Source organism: Pteropus alecto, unplaced genomic scaffold (genome assembly GCF_000325575.1).
Source record: "Pteropus alecto unplaced genomic scaffold, ASM32557v1 scaffold43, whole genome shotgun sequence".
In the NCBI taxonomy this organism is placed as follows: domain Eukaryota; kingdom Metazoa; phylum Chordata; class Mammalia; order Chiroptera; family Pteropodidae; genus Pteropus; species Pteropus alecto.
In genome coordinates this window covers 320,336-338,903 of record NW_006435764.1, presented here as the reverse complement: position 1 = coordinate 338,903, position 18,568 = coordinate 320,336, and the positions used below count along the sequence as shown (strand labels likewise).

Genomic DNA, 18,568 nt, shown 5'->3' with positions numbered 1-18,568 from the left:
GTTGGTCTGATAGGACAGGACCTTGAGACTGTGAGGGGGGTGGCCCCTGGCACACACGCACTCCAGGGACCTGCCCAGCCGGCTCGCCCAGTCCTGCAGTCCCACCACCAACCGTTATTGTTGGCTGGGGGCTGCCACCGCTACCACACCGCCACCACCGCCGCCCCAGCCTGGGGGAGGAGGCAGGTGGGGCCAGGCTGAGCAGGACCGAGTGCTCTGGGCAGCTAGCTGTGGGCCTGGCTCTGCTCCGGCACCCTCACCCCAGGCCCTTTGGGTCACCAAGGAGAGCTAGTCAAATGCCCTCCCACTGCCCAGAACAGAGGGCACTTTCAGGAAACCTTGCATCTCCCAAAACAAGGCCCAGCCCCCTTCAGCTCAGACCTCACCCTGCCCCACACTCCAGGGCCCTCTTATGTACCGGCAGGAGACTGGGTACCCTGTGAGTGAAGAGGAGGACAGGGGGACAGGGCATGTGTGCACCTGGCCAGCGAGGCTTGCCATGACACCGGGAGGCCCAGCATCTCATGCAGAGCCTTGGGCCACATGCCCAAAGTGGAGCAGGCCCGAGCTGGCCCCCAGCAACCTCCCCGTCCGCAGCCTGAGAGTCAACCTTGCGCTCCTGTCACCATGGAGTGGACGTGCAGACGCCACCTTTTGTAAACATTTTTCCGTTTTTTATTTAGCAAGAATCTTGGTCTCAGATATTTCCCCTGGCTCTTGAAGAGCTGTGCCCCAGGGTCAGCCAGCAGGCCACAGAGCAAAGTGGGGGAAAGTAGAGAAGCGGGCTGCAACCCAGGAGGCCAAGGGAACCTCAGGGGCAGCCCCAGGCTCGAATGCCAGCTTCAAGGAGAGGGGACCCTTGAAGCTGACAGACACGGGTCAGCCGGGGAAGGGGTCGCATACAAGGAGGACGCAGGGGCTGAGCTGTGGCCTTTATTCCATGTGCTTTGGCGAAAATAAATAACTCTTCACACATTCTTCAGCAAAAAAATGAAAAACGCAGAGGGAGCGGCAGGTGCAAAGTTCTCGGGAGTAATACTGCACTGACGGCGGGGGCGGCGGGCTGAGGGCCCCCAGCCTGGGTCCCCGCCCCGCCCTAGGGTGGGGCCTGAGAGGGGAAGATGAAGGCACAGGTGAGGGGCCCTCCGTCCCACACCCCTGCCTACTCAGCGCAGCAAGGGAGTCGCTGGGGGTGGGGTTAACAGCAAAGTCCCTCTGCCAGCTGGGGGCGCCCCCATCTCCTCACTCCACAGGGGAACTAGAAACCAGGGAGGGGGATCTCAGCCGGACCCAGGGCCCCGCCTCATGGGGCAGGGAAGCTGGGGTCCTGGCCCTCAGCACTGGGACCCCAGGGGGCTGGGAAGGCAGGAGCAGGGCCACTCAGCAAGGGGGCAAGCCAGGAGGGTGCTGCGGGGGCGCGGGGGAGGGACAGGCGGGGCTGCGCATGCGCAGGGCATCCGGCGGGTAAGCCACGTTGGTGCAGAAGAGGCTGAGCAGCAGCTGGCGCTGACACTCCTCCCACTTGGCCAGCGCGTCCCTCAGCGAGAGGTTGTTGCGCATCCAGCCCGGCAGCGCTTCACTGTAGGCAGCGCAGGACAGTGGCACAGAGGGCAGCGACCGGGCGCGGCGCAGCTCCATCTCCACCGACAGCCTGCAAGCCGGGGAGGAAGGAGGGGCGGAGGGGGGGCAGACTTTAGTGGGCGGGCCTCTAAAGTGAAGCTGTGGCTCCGGTGAGCACGCGGTTCGGGGCTCACCTGGAGGGCAGGTGGCTGCCCAGCTTCCTCTTGGCACGCATCACCAGGTATTGGCAAATGCTGCCTGTCTGCTCCTTCATCCACCGGATGTCCTCTGGGACGTCAGGCAGCCACTCTAGCAAGCTAGGGCAGGGTGGGAGGCATGGCCTCGGGCGGCGGCCTGGAATGCATGCCCGTGCACCCCCCACCCTTGGCCCTGTGTCTGCCCTGGTTTCTGGGAACCCTGACAAGGATTCTCTTCATCACCCCCAACCTGAGGTGACCACCACTCAAGGATGACCCTAAGTTTGGGCCGGAGCTCGCCTCCCGCCCCCATCCTGTACCGGATGGTGAAGGACACGGCACTCTCCAGCGGCAGGGTGTAGGGCACCATCATGGCGGTGGCTAGGCGCACTGGCAGCATGTTGGACAGGGTGCTCAGCAGGTCCTTGGGCTCCACACAGGCCTCCAGCAGGGCTGGAGGCGGGGCGGGAGGGGGTCAGGAGGGGGTTGTCGGGGCACTGGGGACAGTGGAGCCCAGCCCACACTGCCCCACCCCTGTACACACCCTCATTGAGCCTCGCAGGCAGATGGTCCAGGATGCGGTCCTCCTCTGGCCGCTGCAAGTGGCCTTCCACTCGGGCCCTCTCCACGGCCACCACGGTCTTCTCTTTGTCCTTGTCTTCGGCGACATGGGGGCAGGCAGAGGGTAGTGCCAGCAGGGGGTTGGGCCTGTTCAGGAGACCTAGGTGGGAAGAGCCAAACAGGTGGTCAGCTCAGGAGCTGGGTGCAGAGCCCCACTCCTCCCTGGGGCCGGCCACGCACCGTTCCTCCGCAGGAAGCGCAGGCCGTCCCTATAGCCCTGCTTGCACATCTCCCGCAGCACCTGAGGCGGGGGAGGGGTGAACAGGGTCAGCATCTCGGGCAGGCCCTGCCCGGCCCCCAGAGTCCTGGCCTCCCTGCACGCCCGCCTTTCCCCACCGCTAAGCTAAGCAGTCCAGGCCGAGATTCCCGCTGTACAGAGGCTGGACAGGCTGGCCTCAGGGGCGAGGTGCGCAGGCCACGGCACTCCTCCCCGGCCCTTGGGAGAGGCAGTCCAGATCCCCGCCCCACCCTGGTCACCCAGGATGGGGTGCAGGGCAGCTCCAGCCCCCGGCACTAAGTGAGGCGAGGCTGGCAGGCTGCTGCCTGGCGGCACGCACTCACCATGGGCTCCGGTGGAAACAGGGCCTTGGAGAGGCGGTAGAGGTTGCGCAGGTTGAACTGGATGCTGGTGTTGGTCACCCGGAGCTCGTGGATACTGGTGGAGCTGTCCTGCGGGCAGATGTCGCTCTCGCCCGAGAAGGGAGACACTGTGATGGTGTTCCTGAGCTCATAGAGCGGCAGGTTGTCCGAGATGCCACCATCCACATAGCGCTGCGGTGGCAGGGACAGAGGTAGTCACAGGGCAAGGAGCCTGCGGGGCGAGCTGGCCACCCTACTGGGCCACCTCGAGCCCCACCCAGTGGCAGTCCCACTTGAGGTTTCCATCCACTGGGCACTGGTTACAGGCCTGCCTGTGCCCTGAAAAACGGCCAGACGGGACGGGGCGGGGCGGCCACAGGAAGTGTGCACTGCCCGTTGCTGGCCGGGCTCTTGAGTAACTGGGGGCAGTGAGGCAACAGGCGGTGGCGGGAGTGAGGGGCTGGGGGGCACAGACGGCCTCCTCCTCCATCCCCTCCCCCCACAGCCCACAGTAGCAGACTCATGGCGCCCAAGAAAGGTGCCCAAGGGGTACTTACGATGCCCTGGAGGGAGGGAGGGATGAGGCCACAGTACACAGGGATGAACGTGCTGCAGACATTGGCCTGCAGGCAGGGACAGAGAGGGGCAGTGAGCAGGGGCCTCTGGGTTCAGCTGCACCCCTGGTGCGACCTCATCAGGGCCCACCTGGATGAGCTCATCCTTGGAGTTGAAGTTGGATATAATGACATTCTCGCCGTCCGACACACGGGTCAGGGAGATGCCCAGGCGGCCACTGGCGCGCTCATGGCTGTCAGCCGGCAGGGTCCTCAGCAGGCAGCCACGGATGGTCTTCACCAGGTTGAAGGAGGGGTGCAGCGGGCCCAGGAACCGCTTCCGGGCCTCCTTAGACACCTCGATGATGTTGGCACCAGCCTCACCTGGGGGCGGCAGGGCCAAGGGTCAGGGGCCGGCACAGCCTCATGGCTCCATGCCCAGGGCCCCACGGCCCCTGGCACCCCATCCACTCGGGAGGAATCTGCATCCACCAGGTGACTTGGCCCACAATTGAGACTTTTGCCTCCTGCCCCTGCGGGGGGAGAGGCAAGCCATTACTCCTGGGAGGCCAGACGGTGAGGGCTGGCCAGCTGGGGCTGGGCTTGCCCTCTGCCCTGTGTTTCCCAACAGTTTGCCCTGGCCCATGAGTCACTGGGCTTGGCCTCAGGTGGCACCAGCCCTGGAGGTGGGGAGGCAAGGACGCAACTCTGACCAGCTTCAGCCTTCACCCATTTGGCCAGATCCAGACCCGCAAAGCCCAGCGCAGCCCAGGGGGCCCACAGGCCTGGTGGCATAAGGCGAGAAATGATGGGCCCCCACCGCCCCTGGAAAGCAACACTGTGTCCCACTGAGACCAAGTGCAAGCGACCCCCCCAACACTCCTCTTGAGGGCCGCGGGTGCCAACCTAGGACAAAGCCAGAATGGAGGCAGGCCCAGGGGTGGTCAGGGGCAGGAGGGCCTTCGGGAGGTGCTGAGGACTGTGCCCTCTCCCAGGACCACTGCCTGGGTCAGGAGTGGGCAGTGTGGCGCCAGGTGCCCAAGACCACAAGTGAGAAAGAGGATTCTTGGGTATGGGGTGGGGAGCTGCTGTGGGAGCCATGTCCTCAACTGGGCACAGGGGCCTAGGTGTGTCCTGCGGCAAGCATGGGGACCGAGAGCACTGGTCAGAAGGACTCCGTAGAGGGAGGGGTCAGGGCCACAGTGGTAGACCTCCCCAGGTCCCAAGAATGTAGAGCTGTGCTCCTTCTACCCCACCCTTGAAGAGACAGGGGACAACCCTCCACAGGCTCTTGCTGGGCAGAGTACCGATGACCCCTCTGTCACCTTGGCTGCCCTAGTAGGCTGGGGGCTGGGCCGCAGTCCCAGGACTCCTGAAATACTCGCTGTGCTGCAGACACCACTTTCATGCGCCCCCACGGAAGCCTGTGTGTGAGCAGAGTCTGTGTTGGCACACTCAGACACCTGCACTCCCGACCACGGGGCCGGAGAGGCCAGAGACACCTGCGTCCCATGGAAGGGGCAAAAATAGTGGGCCACAGCTGGGGACCCAGCCCCGCAGTGGGCCGTACACAAGAAGGAACTGCGTGAGAGAAAGCTTGCTGTGCTCTGGTCCGATCTGCCAGGCTCCTGCTCCAGGGGCCCTTAGGCCTAGACTGTTCTTCAGAGGCCACTCCCCATACCAGGCCGCAGGACACAGTGACCGCCAGTATCTAGTCCAATGCCCGGGAGGAGGGGGCAGCTTAGGCCCCTCCCCCCGGCTTTCCCGGTCCCGCCCCCGAGTCACTTTCTCTTTCCAGTAAAATAGTTCTGCTGCACCTGCCCGCCCCCAACCTCTGCTCCCGAGAGGCGGGCCCCGGGTGGCAGCCTCGGCCCCGGAAGCGCGCCGGGCCAGGGTACTGTCGGAGCAAAACAAACCAGGCCCCGCCCCTGGCCGGCGCCGGGTTGGACCCGAGACCCGGCCGGCTTCCCAGCGCCGGGCACAGAGGGGCGCTGTGCGCTCTCGAACACCCGCCAGGCCCCATCCGCCGGCCCCGCTCACCCAGGCAGGCCCCGGTGACCAGCGCCGTGGCCGTGAGCGCCCCAGCCGAGGCGCCGTAGATGTGCGTGGCGTTGGCCACCAGGAAGGGCGCGTGCTCGCGGAGGCAGGAGGCCACGCCGATGTGGTAGACGCCTAGGAAGCCGCAGCCCGCGAACGAGATGTTCCACGTCGTCTCCCGGGGGAACGTCGCCTCCTTGGGGAACATCGCGGCGGCCTGCCGGCCCGGGCTCCGCCGACGGCCGGCCTCGCTGTGCGCCGCGCGCTCGCCGCTCGCTCTGGGCCTGGCCGGCCGGTTAGCGGTCGCTCTAACTCCAAGTCACCGCCAGTGGAGGCGGCGACGCTGCGCTAGGAGGTGGCGGAGATGGAGTTTTCAGGGAGTGGGCGGGATCGACGCGGGGCGGAACCTACACACGCGGCCCCATCAGGGCGCGCGGGGAACGGCCGCACCCTCGGGAGGCCCCGAAGCCCCGCCCCCAGGCCGAAACCCACCTGGGGCCTGAGACCGCCCTCCCCAGAGGCTCGCCCCCGACCCAGGAATTCCTCCCTGGAGGCCCACCTAGGCCCTGAGCCCTCTCCCCGGAGGCCCGGTCCGCGGGTCTTGAGCCGCGACACCGGTGCGTCCACGTCCCCGGCCTCCTGCCGCCTTCCCTCCCTTCCCATCGTGGGTGACGGGAATGGACACACAGTGGCTAGAGGTGTGGGGAGGGGCGAGCTCAGGCCCGGACCGCCCGGAGTCTGTGGGCCTGGGAGCCTCGTACAAATCTGGACACCCACGAGGAGAGGGCCTTGGTGTCTGAGCAGCCACCACCCCCTCCCTGGGGTCCGCCTACAACACCCGCTCCCCAGGCTGGGGACCCCCAAGATCCATGACTCATCCACAGACCGACTCACAGACATCCATGGCCGGATGCGAATCACACAACTTCCAGAGCTAACACCAGCGCCGCGGACCACACCTGGCGTCCACGCCGCCCCCCTCCCCGACTCCCCTCCCTTCCCTTCACCACCCGCAGCCCCTCCGCACCTGGGCACTAACCTGGGTTCTACCTGCGTCTCCCCCAGTCTCCTCAGGCCGTGGGTTCTCCTTGGGTGAGACGAGGGCCCTGCCCAGCCCAGGCTGACTGCCCCAGCAGGTGGAGCACTCCCAGTGATGCCACCACCCTGTTCCGCATTTTTCCCTGGGACTGTCTGTGGAGCAGGGCCTAGCTTGGCTCGTATCCAGTAGCCAGCCAGGCCCCAGCCCCCTGCACCCTACCCCAGCCCCCAACCTGGGGCTGGTCTATGCTTGGGCAGTGGGAGGCAGTGTGCTGTGTTCTCAGGAGCACTCACTCCCCAGGCAGGAGCTCAGCTCAGGACTCAGCTAGAGGCAGAGCCAGAGCACAGCCTCCCGGAGACACGGCCGTCTAGGGTCATGCTGTCCAGTCCTCAGCCTCTGTGCTGTCAGGTACCATACTTGGCACTGACGATGTGCCTAGCATGGGGGCCAGCACAGGACAGAGCAGTGAGCAAAGTCAACCGGCCCCAGTCCTATTAGGGGTGGTGGTGGCAGATGTTAACATAAGGTCAAAATGAGGATAAAACAGGTGATGGGGTGTGCAGGTGCAGTTATCTCAGAAAGGGTACAGGTCTCCTGGGCCACCCAACAACATGTGTGAAGGCCATGGGTGGGGGGCTGAGGAGAGGGGACCCAGAGCCCAGGCACTGGGAGAGGGAGGGCGGGATGGCGGGGGCTCTCATGGAATTTGACTTAAAGACTTGTTCTCTCTGCACAACACATGGGACCCCACGCTCCGAATGCCTTGGATGGAGGTACAGTGCTGAGGGTGTGGCCCCATCGGCATGATCACCCTGAGTGACCACGCCGTGGGGGGTGCTGATGGAGGCCGCAGGAGTGTAAAGTGTGACCCAGTGCGGATGGGGCAGAACCCCAAGGCAGGCCTGGAAAGTCCAGGGGTTCACTAGGGCGAACAGAAAGAGGGGAGCTGAGCAGTGCAGGCTGAGCCACGGACCTCAGAAGGTTCACTCCTGACCCACTCCAGGGAGAGGCTGGAGCACCCGCCCTCCCTGCCTCCAAAGGGCCGTGGGGCCTCGGGGGTGAGGCTGCCCCACTGCGGGGAGAACTCTGCCCCCATTTCCACACCAGGGCTGAACTGTTTTGGGTACACAGCCTCCCTCCAAGCCTCTGGGACTGTCAGCTCTGGAGCCAGAACAGGACAGCTCTTCCTGGAATCCTGGCTGGGCCCAGAGAACCGAGGTGTCTGAGTCTGCCAGGCCAGTGCCCTGCCCCCACTCCCATGGTGTCCTTTGGCCCACACAGGGCCCTTGGACTCAGGGTTACTACTCTGAGGGGCCCTCTACCCTAGCCCAGGGCCACCACCAGTCACCCCACCCCACGTTGCCCCTGCACTACATGCTGCCAGGACCCCTACAGTGATCCTCACTTATCTTGACCCTGTGTCCCGCCCACCCAGAGCAGGGTGTCTACGTCCTCCCCCACAGCCCAGGTCCCCTGCTTCCTGTTCTTCCGGGTAACCAGAGGGGCCCTGCCCTTCCCTCATAGGCCATAATCACTCCTTCCCTGGGGCCCCCCGCTGCTGTACTGACACTGAACACCAGCCCACAGGGCGGGCCCTGCACACACCACACCCCCAGACCAGGTGTGGACGCAGAGGCTTTGGCGGGGAGCAGGGGTCTACTAAGTGGCCTGGCCGAGGCTGAAGGCCCAGAGGACTACAGTTGCAAGGCCAGGATGGCACCCGCGTGGGCAAAGGCAGGCCCTCTGCCCTCTGGCCCACATCCAGGCCAGAGCCTGATGAGCGGGACATGGGCAGGCCCACCCTAAGACTTGAGCAAGCGCCGTGGCCTAAGCCCAGCCACGAACCACTTCCACACCTGCTCGGCACAGCAGGTAAAGGCGCGTCAGACAACCGGGTCAATGAGGCTCGGGTGAGGGCGCACCCAAGCTGCCTGGGGGTTGAAGTGGAGCTGGGGGCACTGTCGGGAGCCCGGCCCCGACTGCCGCAGGGGAACCTAAAGAACCACACACCCGCCGCGCCTCTTGTGTAACAGGAACCCCACCAGTCTTGAGAGGGCTGCTGGCCTTGGCCCACTGGGCTACCTCCCAGAGCAGTGCAGACCACCCAGTGCTGCTTTGGAAGCTTTCACGAGTGTCCCCGAGGGCTTCACTTCCTGAGAAGCCTTGGCAGCTCTCAGGAGCCAGGACCATGCCCAGAAGGGGGTTCGTGACCCTCCTTGACCCCGCGCGAGGCTTGGCAACACCCAAGACCCACAGGAGTATCCCCCATCCCAGGTGCTTACTCTGCACCAGATCCCTGCATTGTTACCCCCCGGCTCTTCGGGCAGTAGCTCCTCCTCCCTGGGAGCCCCACCTCTGCCTATAGGAGACTGGGCCACTCAGAGATCTGTAAAAAGGGCTTTATTCACGGGAGCAGGACACTAATCAAACAGGCCAAATCCCATGTCATCATCCGACTCCTCCGACTCCTCCTTCTTCTCGTCCTTCTTCTCCTCTGCTGTGGGGAACAAAGGCCATGGTGAGCACGGTCCGCACTGCAGGCCAGGTGCCCAGACCCCAGCGCATCGCAGCGACAGCTGCCTGAGCCTCCACTTACCTGCAGCCGGGGCAGAACCAGCAGCAGGAGCCGCAGATCCTGGGGCCGCAGTGACGGCTACAGCCCCACCGGCAGGGACACGGGCCAGCTTGCCAATCCCTACAGACACCAGAGAAGGGGGTTGAGACCAGAGCTGCTCAGCCTCTAGGATACTTCAGGGAAGGGAAGAGACAGTCTGCCCCATATACTGGGCCTGTCACCCAGTGCCAATGTCATCAGCCACCCTGTTCTCCCAAGTGGCTCATGGGTGGACTTAGGCCACGGTGCTTACTCATCTCCCAGGCTCTGCCACACAGCCCTCCTCCACAACTTCCTATTTGGGAACCTAGCTTCCAGAAATCAGTCCATAAGAAGCTGGCTGATGACATAAAAGCGTCATCATAAGAGCGTCCTAGCCTAGGGTCAAATTGGACAAACATGTTTATAACCAGGCAAGAACCGAGTCTGCTGCCCCAGTGTCGAGATATTCATCTCCAGCAATGACCTCAAAAGACTGGGCTGGCTTTGTCCCTTGTCTGTCACATGCCTACGGACAGGAACGACTGCCCTAACAGCTCAACTTCCAAACAAGTCCCATCAACGCCAGCCTGTCGTCACCAGAAAACGATCTGCCCAGCAAAGGGGGGAGGAAGGCCTGCGGTCATCCCTGACACCCGCCTCTGCTCCCAACCCCCTCACGGAGGGCACACGGGTGAGGCCTGTTTACAAAGGCCCAGTTGCCCAGACACTGCAGGCGGGGCATCCAGGCCCGGGAGCCCACGGGCGCCCTCTAGCGTCTCCGATGTCTAGAAGCGCCCTGGCACAAGCCCACAAATGCTGTGCTTGGGGAAAGGCTTCTAAGGTGCTCTGGTCCACAAGCGAAACCTGGCAGGCCACAGCTGACCGGCAGGAATTAGGATGGACCGCAGAAGCAAAGTGCTCGTCACAACCTCACCCTGGGCGATGACGTCTTCGATATTTTTTCCGCTCAGCTCACTGATAACCTAGAATGAAAAACCACAACCAGCAGTTACCAGAGACCCTGCCGAGTCCACGGACTTCACCTCTCGAGCCAGGGCAGGGGTGGCCTCCGAAGCACGCGGTGAGCCAGCGCTCCGAAGCTTCTAGGCTGACGCCCGGCACACCGGTGACTACCCACGGGTGGATTCTCTGAACTGAGACTTGCTGCAAAGGGGAGCGTGGACCACATTTTAAAGCTACCAAGAACGCAAAATGTCCAGGCTTACTACCCGTCAAAATAACATCTTGAGTAAATTCGATGAAATGGACCAGCTTTCAAATACTTTCTCTTCTACGTTTTTCAGGAAAAAAAGTTACGAAATCATTTTAAAATACGAGACTTCCACTGTGCTTCTACTGAACCATGCTGGTCGGGGCGTGCCTCACTCTCGCTATTGCTCTGAGGCTCTCTCAGGGCCCCGAAGCAGCGACCCGATAAATAACCACGAGAGCTGGCACAGGCCTCCCCAAACCACTTTCCCAAACGAAAAACTGGCGTCGGGTAGGAGGAGGCACTACGTGCAAAGTATCGGGTCGCCGGTGTCACCCAGGCGGCTACCTTGTTGAGCCGGTCGTCGTCCGCCTCGATGCCCACGCTGTCTAGAATCTTCTTGATGTCCTTGGCGCTGGGGGAGGCATTGCCCCCGAGGGCTGCCAGCAGGTACGAGGCAACGTAACGCATCCTGAGGCCGGAAAAGAGGACCATGGCGTTATCCAGAGGCCTCTCGCCCCCACCCTGGCCCGAGCGTGGCCGCGCCTGGCCCGGCCCTGGGGTCCCCATCGAGGCCCGGCCCGGGCCCTGCCCTGCGCCCCGCCTGCCCGCTAGGGCCCCTGCCCGGCCCGCAGCCTAGCCCAACCGCCCCACTCACTCAGCAGCTGCGGAGAGGCCTCGCGCGTGCGACCTCAGCGGCGTCAGGAAGGAAAAGGAAAGCGCCGGCGCGAGGGGCGGGGTTAATCCGCTACCCAGAAGCCTCCGGGAGTCGCGCGCCGTGCGCCGTGAGGGCGCCTCCGAGTGACGTCAGGAGGTGCTCGGTCAATAAGGACGCGGGAGAAGCTATCATCCTATCCAGTCACACAGCCGTCACAGCAAAGCCGAAGGCCAGTCCTGGGTCGCCTTCTTGTATAGTGTGGGGCCAGCGTCCCCGGAATTCATGCAGCGGCGGGGCAAAGCGTGGCAGGTGCCGGAAGTGAAGTGCTCCCTACAGGGCTCCCTGTATGCCACGCGGGGCCTACAGCTCCCAACATGCAGCGCGGCCGCCACGCACGGGATGCGTCCCTTTGGGGAAGCGGCCGACGCAGCCGGCGAACTACTAGTCCCATAGTGCACGGCTTCCGGAAGCGCGATACACCGACGCCTGCGCGGGCTGCACGTGGGCTCCGCGAAGGTCCCGCAGCTTCGGCGGTTGCGCTTCCGGCTCTCGAGCGGGTCCTAGCTGCAGGGACCTAGGTCCGGTGCGGTCGGTGGCGCCAGTTCCCAGCGGGACCCGGTGAACTGAATGAGCCGCTTGTCGCGCTCACGCCGCGGAACCGAACTGCCTGGGCCTAGTGGCTCCTCCCCTGCGGTGCCCTGGACGTGTGGGCTCGAAACTGACCGCACGGTGCCCGCGGACATCAGCACATATTTTCCGTGTCAGGGACCCTGCTGCAGGCCTACATCCTGAGAAGGAATAGACCCGGCCCTGCTTCCGCCCAACTTAGGTTCTAGCGCAGCTACACGAAGCAGTGCCAGGCTGACAGACCCTGAAAGAATGAGGCAGTGACATTGAGCTGAAAGATGAGCCCGGCATGCGAAGCTCTGGGGCAAGCACCAAGCAGAGGGGTCGGGTGCTAAGGCCCGAGGTGGCGGAAGATCGGTCCCGAGGCGTCAGCAAGCCCACAGGGGACTCGTGCAACAAAGTGGGCCATCGAGTGTAGTACAGGGAGCAATGGTGTGTTAACGCCGACCACACAGTCACTGTCCTGACATTACTCCCATATTATGGTTTTCCTGCTCGAGGTCACACAGCTGGGGTAGAGTGGGGAAACCATCCTGGTAAGGATGGAACTTCATTACTTCAATAGGGAAGTAGCATAATGTGACTTTTTTTAAAGTGGAAACATACATAAAGTTTACCATTTTGATCATACAGTTCAGGGACATTAGGTGCATTCACCTTGTGCAACCATCACCACCATCTGTATTCAGAACTCTTTCGTCTTCCCAAACCAAACCCCATACCCATTAAATAATAACTCGCCTCCACCTCCCCCAGCTCCTGGGGCCCATTATTGTACTTTCTGTCACTACGACTTTAACTTCTCTAGAGACTTCATATAAGCAAAATCAGACAGTATTTGTCCTTTTGTGTCTGGTTTATTTCACTCAGCATAATGTCCTCCAGGTTCATACGTGTTGTAGCATGGGTCAGAATTTCATTCGTTTTTAAGGCTGAGCAATATTCCTGATTGGTTTATAAGAGTCTTCTGACAGCCATGGAAAAACTGAATGGTGGGGGCAGGGGCTGCCCCTTCTGGTGTTTGGCGGGGCACCAGAGTGGAGGTGGAGGAAGGAGGGTGCAGACTATGTGATGTAGGCCAGGACTGGCCGACCTAGGATGTGTTCATCTGTTCCTTTACAGGGCATCTGCTCTGCAGGGTGAGAGCACAGGCAGGGGAGGCTCTCTTGAAAGCCAGACAGACCTGGTGGGAGGTTCTTGGCTTTGCACTCACTGGCTACCAGCCTTGGGCAAACCGATCCCTTCCAGCCTCTTCTCCTTCCAGTATGAGATGCAGACAAAGGCTGAAGGAGGCAGCATGTGGGCAGTACTGCCAGCCTAGCCCAGAACGAGTGCTCGTGGGGGAGGCTCATCGGAGCTGGGGTCTTGCCTTTGCAGGGCCTGAGAGCACAGCGGGGCTGGCAGGGCAAGGACACTCTCAGAGCTCTGGCTTCTGATAGCGGGTGGATGTGAGGCAGCAGCTGCGACCAACCCCCAAAAGTCCCCTCTGCCCAGAGACTGCACCAGCTCATTTTAACAAAGGCCTGGGAAAGCACAGCCAAAGAGCAGAGCAGCTCTGGGGGCCGAGACCTCTGGAAGGGCGGGTTTCGTGGCGCGCACCGCGGGTCTTTACTGTGGGGGAGCCTGGCCGGCACCGACGGAGACGGGCTAAGAGGAAGCCGGGGCTTGCGGCCGGGCAGATGGGGTTGGCGTCCGCGTCTCTAAGGCTGCAGGCCGGCAGAAGGTGGGCGGGGCGGGGAGGGACCTTGAGGTCTCCGCCCGCGGACCCCAGCCGGCAGCAACCGGCGCTTTCTGATGGGGCGGGGCCCAGAGGGGGCGGTGCCGAGTCCCAGCCCGCCCGGAAACGCGCCGGCGGGAACCCGGGCGCGCAGTGCGCGTGGAGCCGGCATCAGGGGCTGTGCCGCCCTGGAGCGCAGGTACGCCCCGGCTGCAGGGGCCGTAGGGACGGCGGGGTGTAGGGACGGCGCGCTCCCCGGACGGAGACCGGTCCCCAGGCCGCGCGAGCCCCGAATGCGGGGCGCACCGCCCTCCCCTGCCGACCGAGGTATGAACTGGAGGCTGTGGAAGAGCCCTCCTCCAGGGGTCGAGAAGTGGAGTCCAGTCCCCAGAATCCCAAAGCCGCCCAGTGGCTCAGACCCCAGATCCCCTTCCTCACACTCACTTCTCTAACATATTGGGCACTATCCTCCAGGGCCTGGGCCACCGCCCTCTTGCGGTAGGTGAGAGTCCGGACGTCCTGTCAAAGGGGTTGGACCGGGGACTCTCCTGGGAGGAGGGGCCACAGCCAGATGGCCTGACAGCTCCAGGCATCCCTTGTCCAAATTTCCAGAATTAGGATGCTCAGTCTCCCTTCCCCCTGATCCCCCAGGCAGGTTCCCAGGCCCCTCTGCACACAGGGCTTGCCCAGCCTGCGGCCCATTCTCCAGCCCCATTTGGGCAGTGATCTGTCCAGCCTAGACCCTGGGATGTGTGGACCCGCTGGCACGGCCCAAAGGCTCCCTCTAGCCAGAGTTCCTGCTCCCCACTCCTGCCCGTTCCTCACCCCACTCTGCAGCCTCCCTGGGCCCTGCCTGAACAGGCCTGCCCGACAAGCTGGGACATGTGTGGCCCTCGAGGACTGCTGGTGGGCGATGGCCGCAGTAGAGGAGGGGCCGGAGCCCCAGGCAGCTGGTGCAGGAGATGCGAGAGACGCCACAGATGCTGTGGATGCCGGGCCCAGGGTGCCTCCTCTCCTGGCCGGGAACCGGCTGAGTCTGGACCTGTACCCAGAGGGCTGCCGCTGGCTGCGGCACCTGTGTGCCCAGCAGCACCCTCAGCTGCTGGAGGTGGAGTTCTTGCAGCTGAGTGGCCACGAGGACCCTCAACTCCTGGAGGCCACCCTGGCCCGGGTGCCGCGGAGCCTGCCACACCTCCGCTCCCTGGTCCTCAAAGGTGAGCCCCGTCTGGTCCCAGCCCTGTCCCAGACCCATCTCTAGCTCTTGCCTCTGCTTCTTGGTCTCTGAAGGCAAACCCTGGTCCAGCCCCCATCGCTACTCCCTACCCAGCCCTCCTCCCCCAGTGTGACACTGGCTGAGCCCTGGCTCCTGGACCCTGCAGCTGACCCCGGTGTGCGTCTTCTTCCTGGGTCGTGGGTGATGGCTCTCAGCCGAGGGGAGCCTGCGGTCTCAGTCCTTGCCGTCCTCTATATGCTGGTATCACTCCAGTCTCTGCAGCTGTCTGTCCCTGTCGGGTGGGGTCGGACAGGAGGTCTGTGCCTCCCTGCATGCAGCTCCTTCCCCTGCTGGCAGGGCCACACTGGGACCTGGACTGAGGGCCACATCTGCCCTCCCTCTCCCAGGCGGGCAGTGCCGGGATGCGCTGGGTGCCTGCCTCCCGGGCTCCCTGACCACGCTGCCGTCCAGCCTGGGTGGCCTGGCCCGCTTGGTCCACCTGGATCTCAGCTTCAACAGCCTGGAGACACTGCCGGACTGCGTCCCGCAGATGCGTGGCCTGGGTGCTCTCCTGCTGTCTCGCAACCGCCTCTCAGAGCTGCCCGAGGCGCTGGGGGCCCTCCCCGCCCTCACTTTCCTTGCTGTGACCCACAACCGCCTGCAAACGCTGCCCACGGCACTGGGGACCCTGTCAACTCTGCAGCACCTCGATCTCTCTGAGAACCTCCTAGACACGCTGCCCCCCGAGATCGGAGGCCTGAGCAGCCTTGCCGAGCTCAGCCTGGCCTCCAACCAGCTGCGGAGCCTCCCGGCTTCCCTCGGTGAGTGCCGGCTGTGCCCTGCTTGGCTCACGGGGCCTGCTGGGAGGGCGCCTCGGCCACGGCCTGGCCTCCACTCTCATGTGGGCCCCGCACACACAGGCCTGGCCTGCCTTTGTGCCTTACCCCTCCCTGGCCTTCCAGGGTCCCTGTACCGGCTGGCCTGAGTGCCGTGCTGGCCATGGGGCATGACCGCAAGGGCTTCTGGGGAGGCCCTAGCATGAACGTCCCACCTGGCCTGATTCTCCAGGGCCAGAGGTGGCCTTGAGTGGCCCCCTGCTGGCCCTAAGCTGGCGCCTGCCCACAGCGGGGCTGCGTTCCTTGCGGCTCCTCATTCTGCACAGCAACCTTCTGGCCTCGGTGCCCGCCGGCCTGGGCCACCTCCCGCTGCTCACTCGGCTGGACCTGAGGGACAATCAGCTCCGGGACGTGCCCCCTGAGCTGCGAGACGCCCCCTTTGTGCGGCTGCAGGGGAACCCCCTAGGCAAGGCCCTGCCGGACTCCTGCAGTGCCCCTGGTAGGCTTGTTGTTGGGGAGGGGCGGACCATGAGCAGGACACAGGTACCATGACTGTCCTTACAACCTGTCTGTCCTCCCACAGGGACACCCGTGGTTCCGGAAATGCCCAGACTGTTCCTGACCTCAGATTTTGACAGGTGTGGGGTGGGGGAGGGGTGGGGCTGTAGGAGCAGTTATCCACACCATGCCTGGGGGTCTTCTCCCAGAGTCCCCAGGGTGCCGAGCTCAGACACACAGGCAAGCCCCTCTGCGCCTGACCCGACGCCCGCCCTGTGCTTCCTCACTCAGTTTCCCCGTGACTCCCCAAGGCTGCTCTGTGACACTGGCCTGTGGTGTCCGCCTGCAATTCCCCGCTGGTGCCACTGCTACCTCCGTCATCATCCACTATCGACTGTGGCTGCCGGAACCGCGTCTCGTCCCCCTGGGTCCCCATGACTCCTTGCTCAGTGGTGTCCTGGAGCTGCAGCCCCATGGGGCGTCCTTCCAGCAGGCACGGCCAGGACATGTTGAGAGGCGGGCGAGGAGGGCCCAGGCACAGCCCCCGTGCTCACACCACCCTTGCCTGGCAGGAGGTGGGCCTGTGGCTGCTGTTTGTGCCCCCAAGGGTCCGGCGCTGCCGTGAGGTGGTGGTCAGGACCCTGAGTGATGACAGCTGGAGTGACCTGGAGACCCACCTGGAAGAAGAGGCCCCTAAGGTGAGGGCCGTCGTCCGGGCCTGCCTGAGAAGGAGCACCGGGGGTGGCCCTGCCTGACACTGTGCCCTCTGACCCTGTCCCCCGTGCCCAGCGGCTCTGGGCTCACTGCCAGGTACCACACTTCTCGTGGTTCCTTGTGGTTTCACGCCCTGTGTCCAACGCCTGCCTGGTGCCACCAGAGGGGACATTGCTGTTCTCCTCGGGGAATCCTGGGATCAAGGTCACATTTCCCCCGGGAGCCACCGAGGAGCCTTGTCACGTCCGCATGCAGGTACTAGCAGGGCAGCCGCCAAGGGTGGCTGGTGGCGCCTCGGCACAAGTGAGTGTTCAGGTGGCCTGTCTGCTCCAGGTGGTGCACGTGGCAGACAGAGAGCTGCAGGGCCTGCTGGGGGAGCCTGCGGCGGCCGTGAGCCCCCTGCTCTGCCTGTCCCAGAGTGGCCCCTCTGGCTTCCTCCGGCCAGTCACTGTGCAGCTGCCTCTGCCCCCTGGCATCACAGGTGAGAGGTGGCCACGTGGCAGGGCTGGACCTGTGGCCATGGGAAGGGGGCAGTGCTCAGAAGGGGAGCCCCTGCCATTGGGGGCTCAGCCTGTGGCCCCCTCCTGTCTCCAGGCCTCAGTCTGGACCGCTCCCACCTGCACCTGCTGTACCAGGCCCCTCCCACAGCCACCTGGGATGACATCACAGCTGAGGTGGCACTGGAGCTCACCCACCTGTATGCTCGCTTCCAGGTCATGCACTTCTCCTGGTCAGTGTCCCCTCCAGCTCCTTCGGTCCCCTCCCCGCCCACCCCATGTGTGCAGCCCCAGCTCACCCCAGCCCTCCCAGGTACTGGCTCTGGTACACCACCAAGACCTGCGTAGGGGACCTGGCCCGGAAGGCCTGGGCACGGCTGCGGCTGCACCACGTGAACCTCATCGCACTGCAGAGGCGGCGGGACCCTGAGCAGGTCCTGCTGCAGTGCCTGCCCCGCCACAAGGTGCGGCCCGGGCCGGGGGGCCGGGGCGGGGGCAGCAGAGTGGGGGTGCCCGGCGCTGGGCTCTGAGCCCAGGGTTGCCCCCAGGTGGACGCCACCCTGCGGCGGCTGCTGGAGCGGTACCACGGCCCCGAGCCCTCCGACACGGTGGAGATGTTTGAGGGCGAGAAGTTCTTTGCTGCCTTTGAGAGGGGCCTGGACGTGGATGCCGGTATGCCCCTGTCCCTGGAGCGGGGACCTGGGGTCTGCCCCAGGCTCCCTGCTGAGCACCTGCCCTGCCCCCAGACCGCCCAGACTGCGTGGAGGGCAGGGTGTGCTTCGTCTTCTACTCGCACCTGAAGAATGTGAAGGAGGTGTACGTCACCACCACCCTGGACCGGCAGGCGCAGGCCGTGAGGGGCCAGGTGGGGCAACGGGCCAGGGCGCCAGGCCGCTTGGGCAGCGGCAGGGCCTTGAAGCCCTTCTCATCCTGCTCCAGGTGTCCTTCTATCGGGGACCGGTGCCCGAGGAGGTACCTGAAGAGGCAGAGGCTGCCCGGCAGAGGAGAGGCGCAGACGCCCTGTGGATGGCCACTCTGCCCATCAAGCTGCCGGTGCGGGCCTGCGGGGGTGGCGGTGTGTGCGACGGGGCAGCGGCAGAGGCCAGGGCTCTCAGCAGACCCGTCCCTCCCCACAGAGGCTGCGGGGCTCTGAGGGGCCAGGGCTGGGGAGAGGGGCTGGTCTCTCCCTGGCACCTCTGAACCTGGGCGACGCCGAGACCGGCTTCCTGACCCAGAGCAATCTGCTGAACGTGGCCGGGCGCCTGGGCCCTGACTGGCCGGCCGTGGCCCTGCACCTGGGCCTGTCCTACCAAGAGCTGCAGCGCATCCGGCACAAGTTCAGGTGGGTTCCTCTGAGCCGCCGCTGCCGCCCACCCCACCCCCACCCCCACCCCGGCCGCCAGGGGAACCCCCAC

At 64.3% G+C, this 18,568-nt stretch overlaps 3 protein-coding genes and 1 non-coding gene across 13 annotated transcripts in view; 1 reads left to right on the top strand and 3 right to left on the bottom strand.

The window, feature by feature from the left end:
* Window positions 1-652: 652 nt before the first annotated feature.
* On the bottom strand, window positions 653-5,912 carry PNPLA2 (patatin like phospholipase domain containing 2). The gene is made up of 9 exons (XM_006910964.3): window positions 5,552-5,912; window positions 3,663-3,895; window positions 3,515-3,580; window positions 2,940-3,149; window positions 2,559-2,619; window positions 2,302-2,478; window positions 2,078-2,210; window positions 1,755-1,877; window positions 653-1,651 (listed from the first exon to the last, which is right to left on the bottom strand). Exons 1-9 carry the CDS (start codon window positions 5,754-5,756, stop codon window positions 1,381-1,383), a joined length of 1,479 nt encoding a protein of 492 aa, XP_006911026.1. The 5' UTR covers window positions 5,757-5,912; the 3' UTR covers window positions 653-1,380.
* A 3,060-nt stretch (window positions 5,913-8,972) lies between these two features.
* On the bottom strand, window positions 8,973-11,212 carry RPLP2 (ribosomal protein lateral stalk subunit P2). Of its 2 annotated transcripts, none has more exons than XM_006910963.3 (5): window positions 11,052-11,212; window positions 10,742-10,865; window positions 10,118-10,166; window positions 9,184-9,282; window positions 8,973-9,084 (listed from the first exon to the last, which is right to left on the bottom strand). In XM_006910963.3, the coding sequence occupies exons 2-5, from the start codon at window positions 10,862-10,864 to the stop codon at window positions 9,008-9,010; spliced, it is 348 nt and encodes a 115-aa protein (XP_006911025.1). In that variant the 5' UTR covers window position 10,865; window positions 11,052-11,212; the 3' UTR covers window positions 8,973-9,007. The 2 variants fall into 2 exon arrangements, with proteins under 2 accessions (XP_006911025.1, XP_015444142.1); XM_015588656.2 differs by having other exon boundaries at window positions 8,973-9,081.
* LOC112479287 lies at window positions 9,963-10,088 on the bottom strand. Its single transcript, XR_003046150.1, has one exon. It is a non-coding gene; the product is annotated as a small nucleolar RNA SNORA52 (small nucleolar RNA).
* A 2,291-nt stretch (window positions 11,213-13,503) lies between the features above and the next one.
* The window catches only part of PIDD1 (p53-induced death domain protein 1), a 5,679-nt gene continuing 614 nt past the window's right edge, over window positions 13,504-18,568 (top strand). The window contains exons 1-15 of one of the 9 annotated variants that reach the window (XM_025046365.1): window positions 13,504-13,594; window positions 14,233-14,609; window positions 15,016-15,429; window positions 15,734-15,943; window positions 16,028-16,082; window positions 16,234-16,435; window positions 16,515-16,640; window positions 16,732-16,911; window positions 16,972-17,137; window positions 17,251-17,386; window positions 17,467-17,617; window positions 17,702-17,825; window positions 17,900-18,018; window positions 18,093-18,206; window positions 18,290-18,495. In XM_025046365.1, the coding sequence (XP_024902133.1) occupies window positions 14,309-14,609; window positions 15,016-15,429; window positions 15,734-15,943; window positions 16,028-16,082; window positions 16,234-16,435; window positions 16,515-16,640; window positions 16,732-16,911; window positions 16,972-17,137; window positions 17,251-17,386; window positions 17,467-17,617; window positions 17,702-17,825; window positions 17,900-18,018; window positions 18,093-18,206; window positions 18,290-18,495 (2,504 nt within the window). In that variant the 5' untranslated portion in view covers window positions 13,504-13,594; window positions 14,233-14,308. Of the gene's footprint in view, window positions 14,610-14,965; window positions 15,430-15,733; window positions 15,944-16,027; window positions 16,083-16,233; window positions 16,436-16,514; window positions 16,641-16,731; window positions 16,912-16,971; window positions 17,138-17,250; window positions 17,387-17,466; window positions 17,618-17,701; window positions 17,826-17,899; window positions 18,019-18,092; window positions 18,496-18,568 lie in introns of those variants that run through there. The other 8 variants (XM_025046364.1, XM_025046363.1, XM_025046361.1 and 5 more) reach the window with 8 other exon arrangements.

Bases quoted from the DNA above. Each gene is read 5' to 3' on its own strand.
- PNPLA2 (XM_006910964.3), bottom strand. From the start codon at position 5,756: ATGTTCCCCAAGGAGGCGACGTTCCCCCGGGAGACGACGTGGAACATC. The intron at 3,896-5,551 runs GTGAGCGGGGCC...TGCCGCCCCCAG, and splicing joins GGTCACCGGGGCCTGCCTGG to GTGAGGCTGGTGCCAACATC. The intron at 2,211-2,301 runs GTGTGTACAGGG...CCCCGCCTCCAG, and splicing joins GCCTGCGAGGCTCAATGAGG to CCCTGCTGGAGGCCTGTGTG.
- RPLP2 (XM_006910963.3), bottom strand. From the start codon at position 10,864: ATGCGTTACGTTGCCTCGTACCTGCTGGCAGCCCTCGGGGGCAATGCC. The intron at 10,167-10,741 runs GTAGCCGCCTGG...TTTTCATTCTAG, and splicing joins ACGACGACCGGCTCAACAAG to GTTATCAGTGAGCTGAGCGG. The intron at 9,085-9,183 runs GTAAGTGGAGGC...TGTTCCCCACAG, and splicing joins TGGTTCTGCCCCGGCTGCAG to CAGAGGAGAAGAAGGACGAG.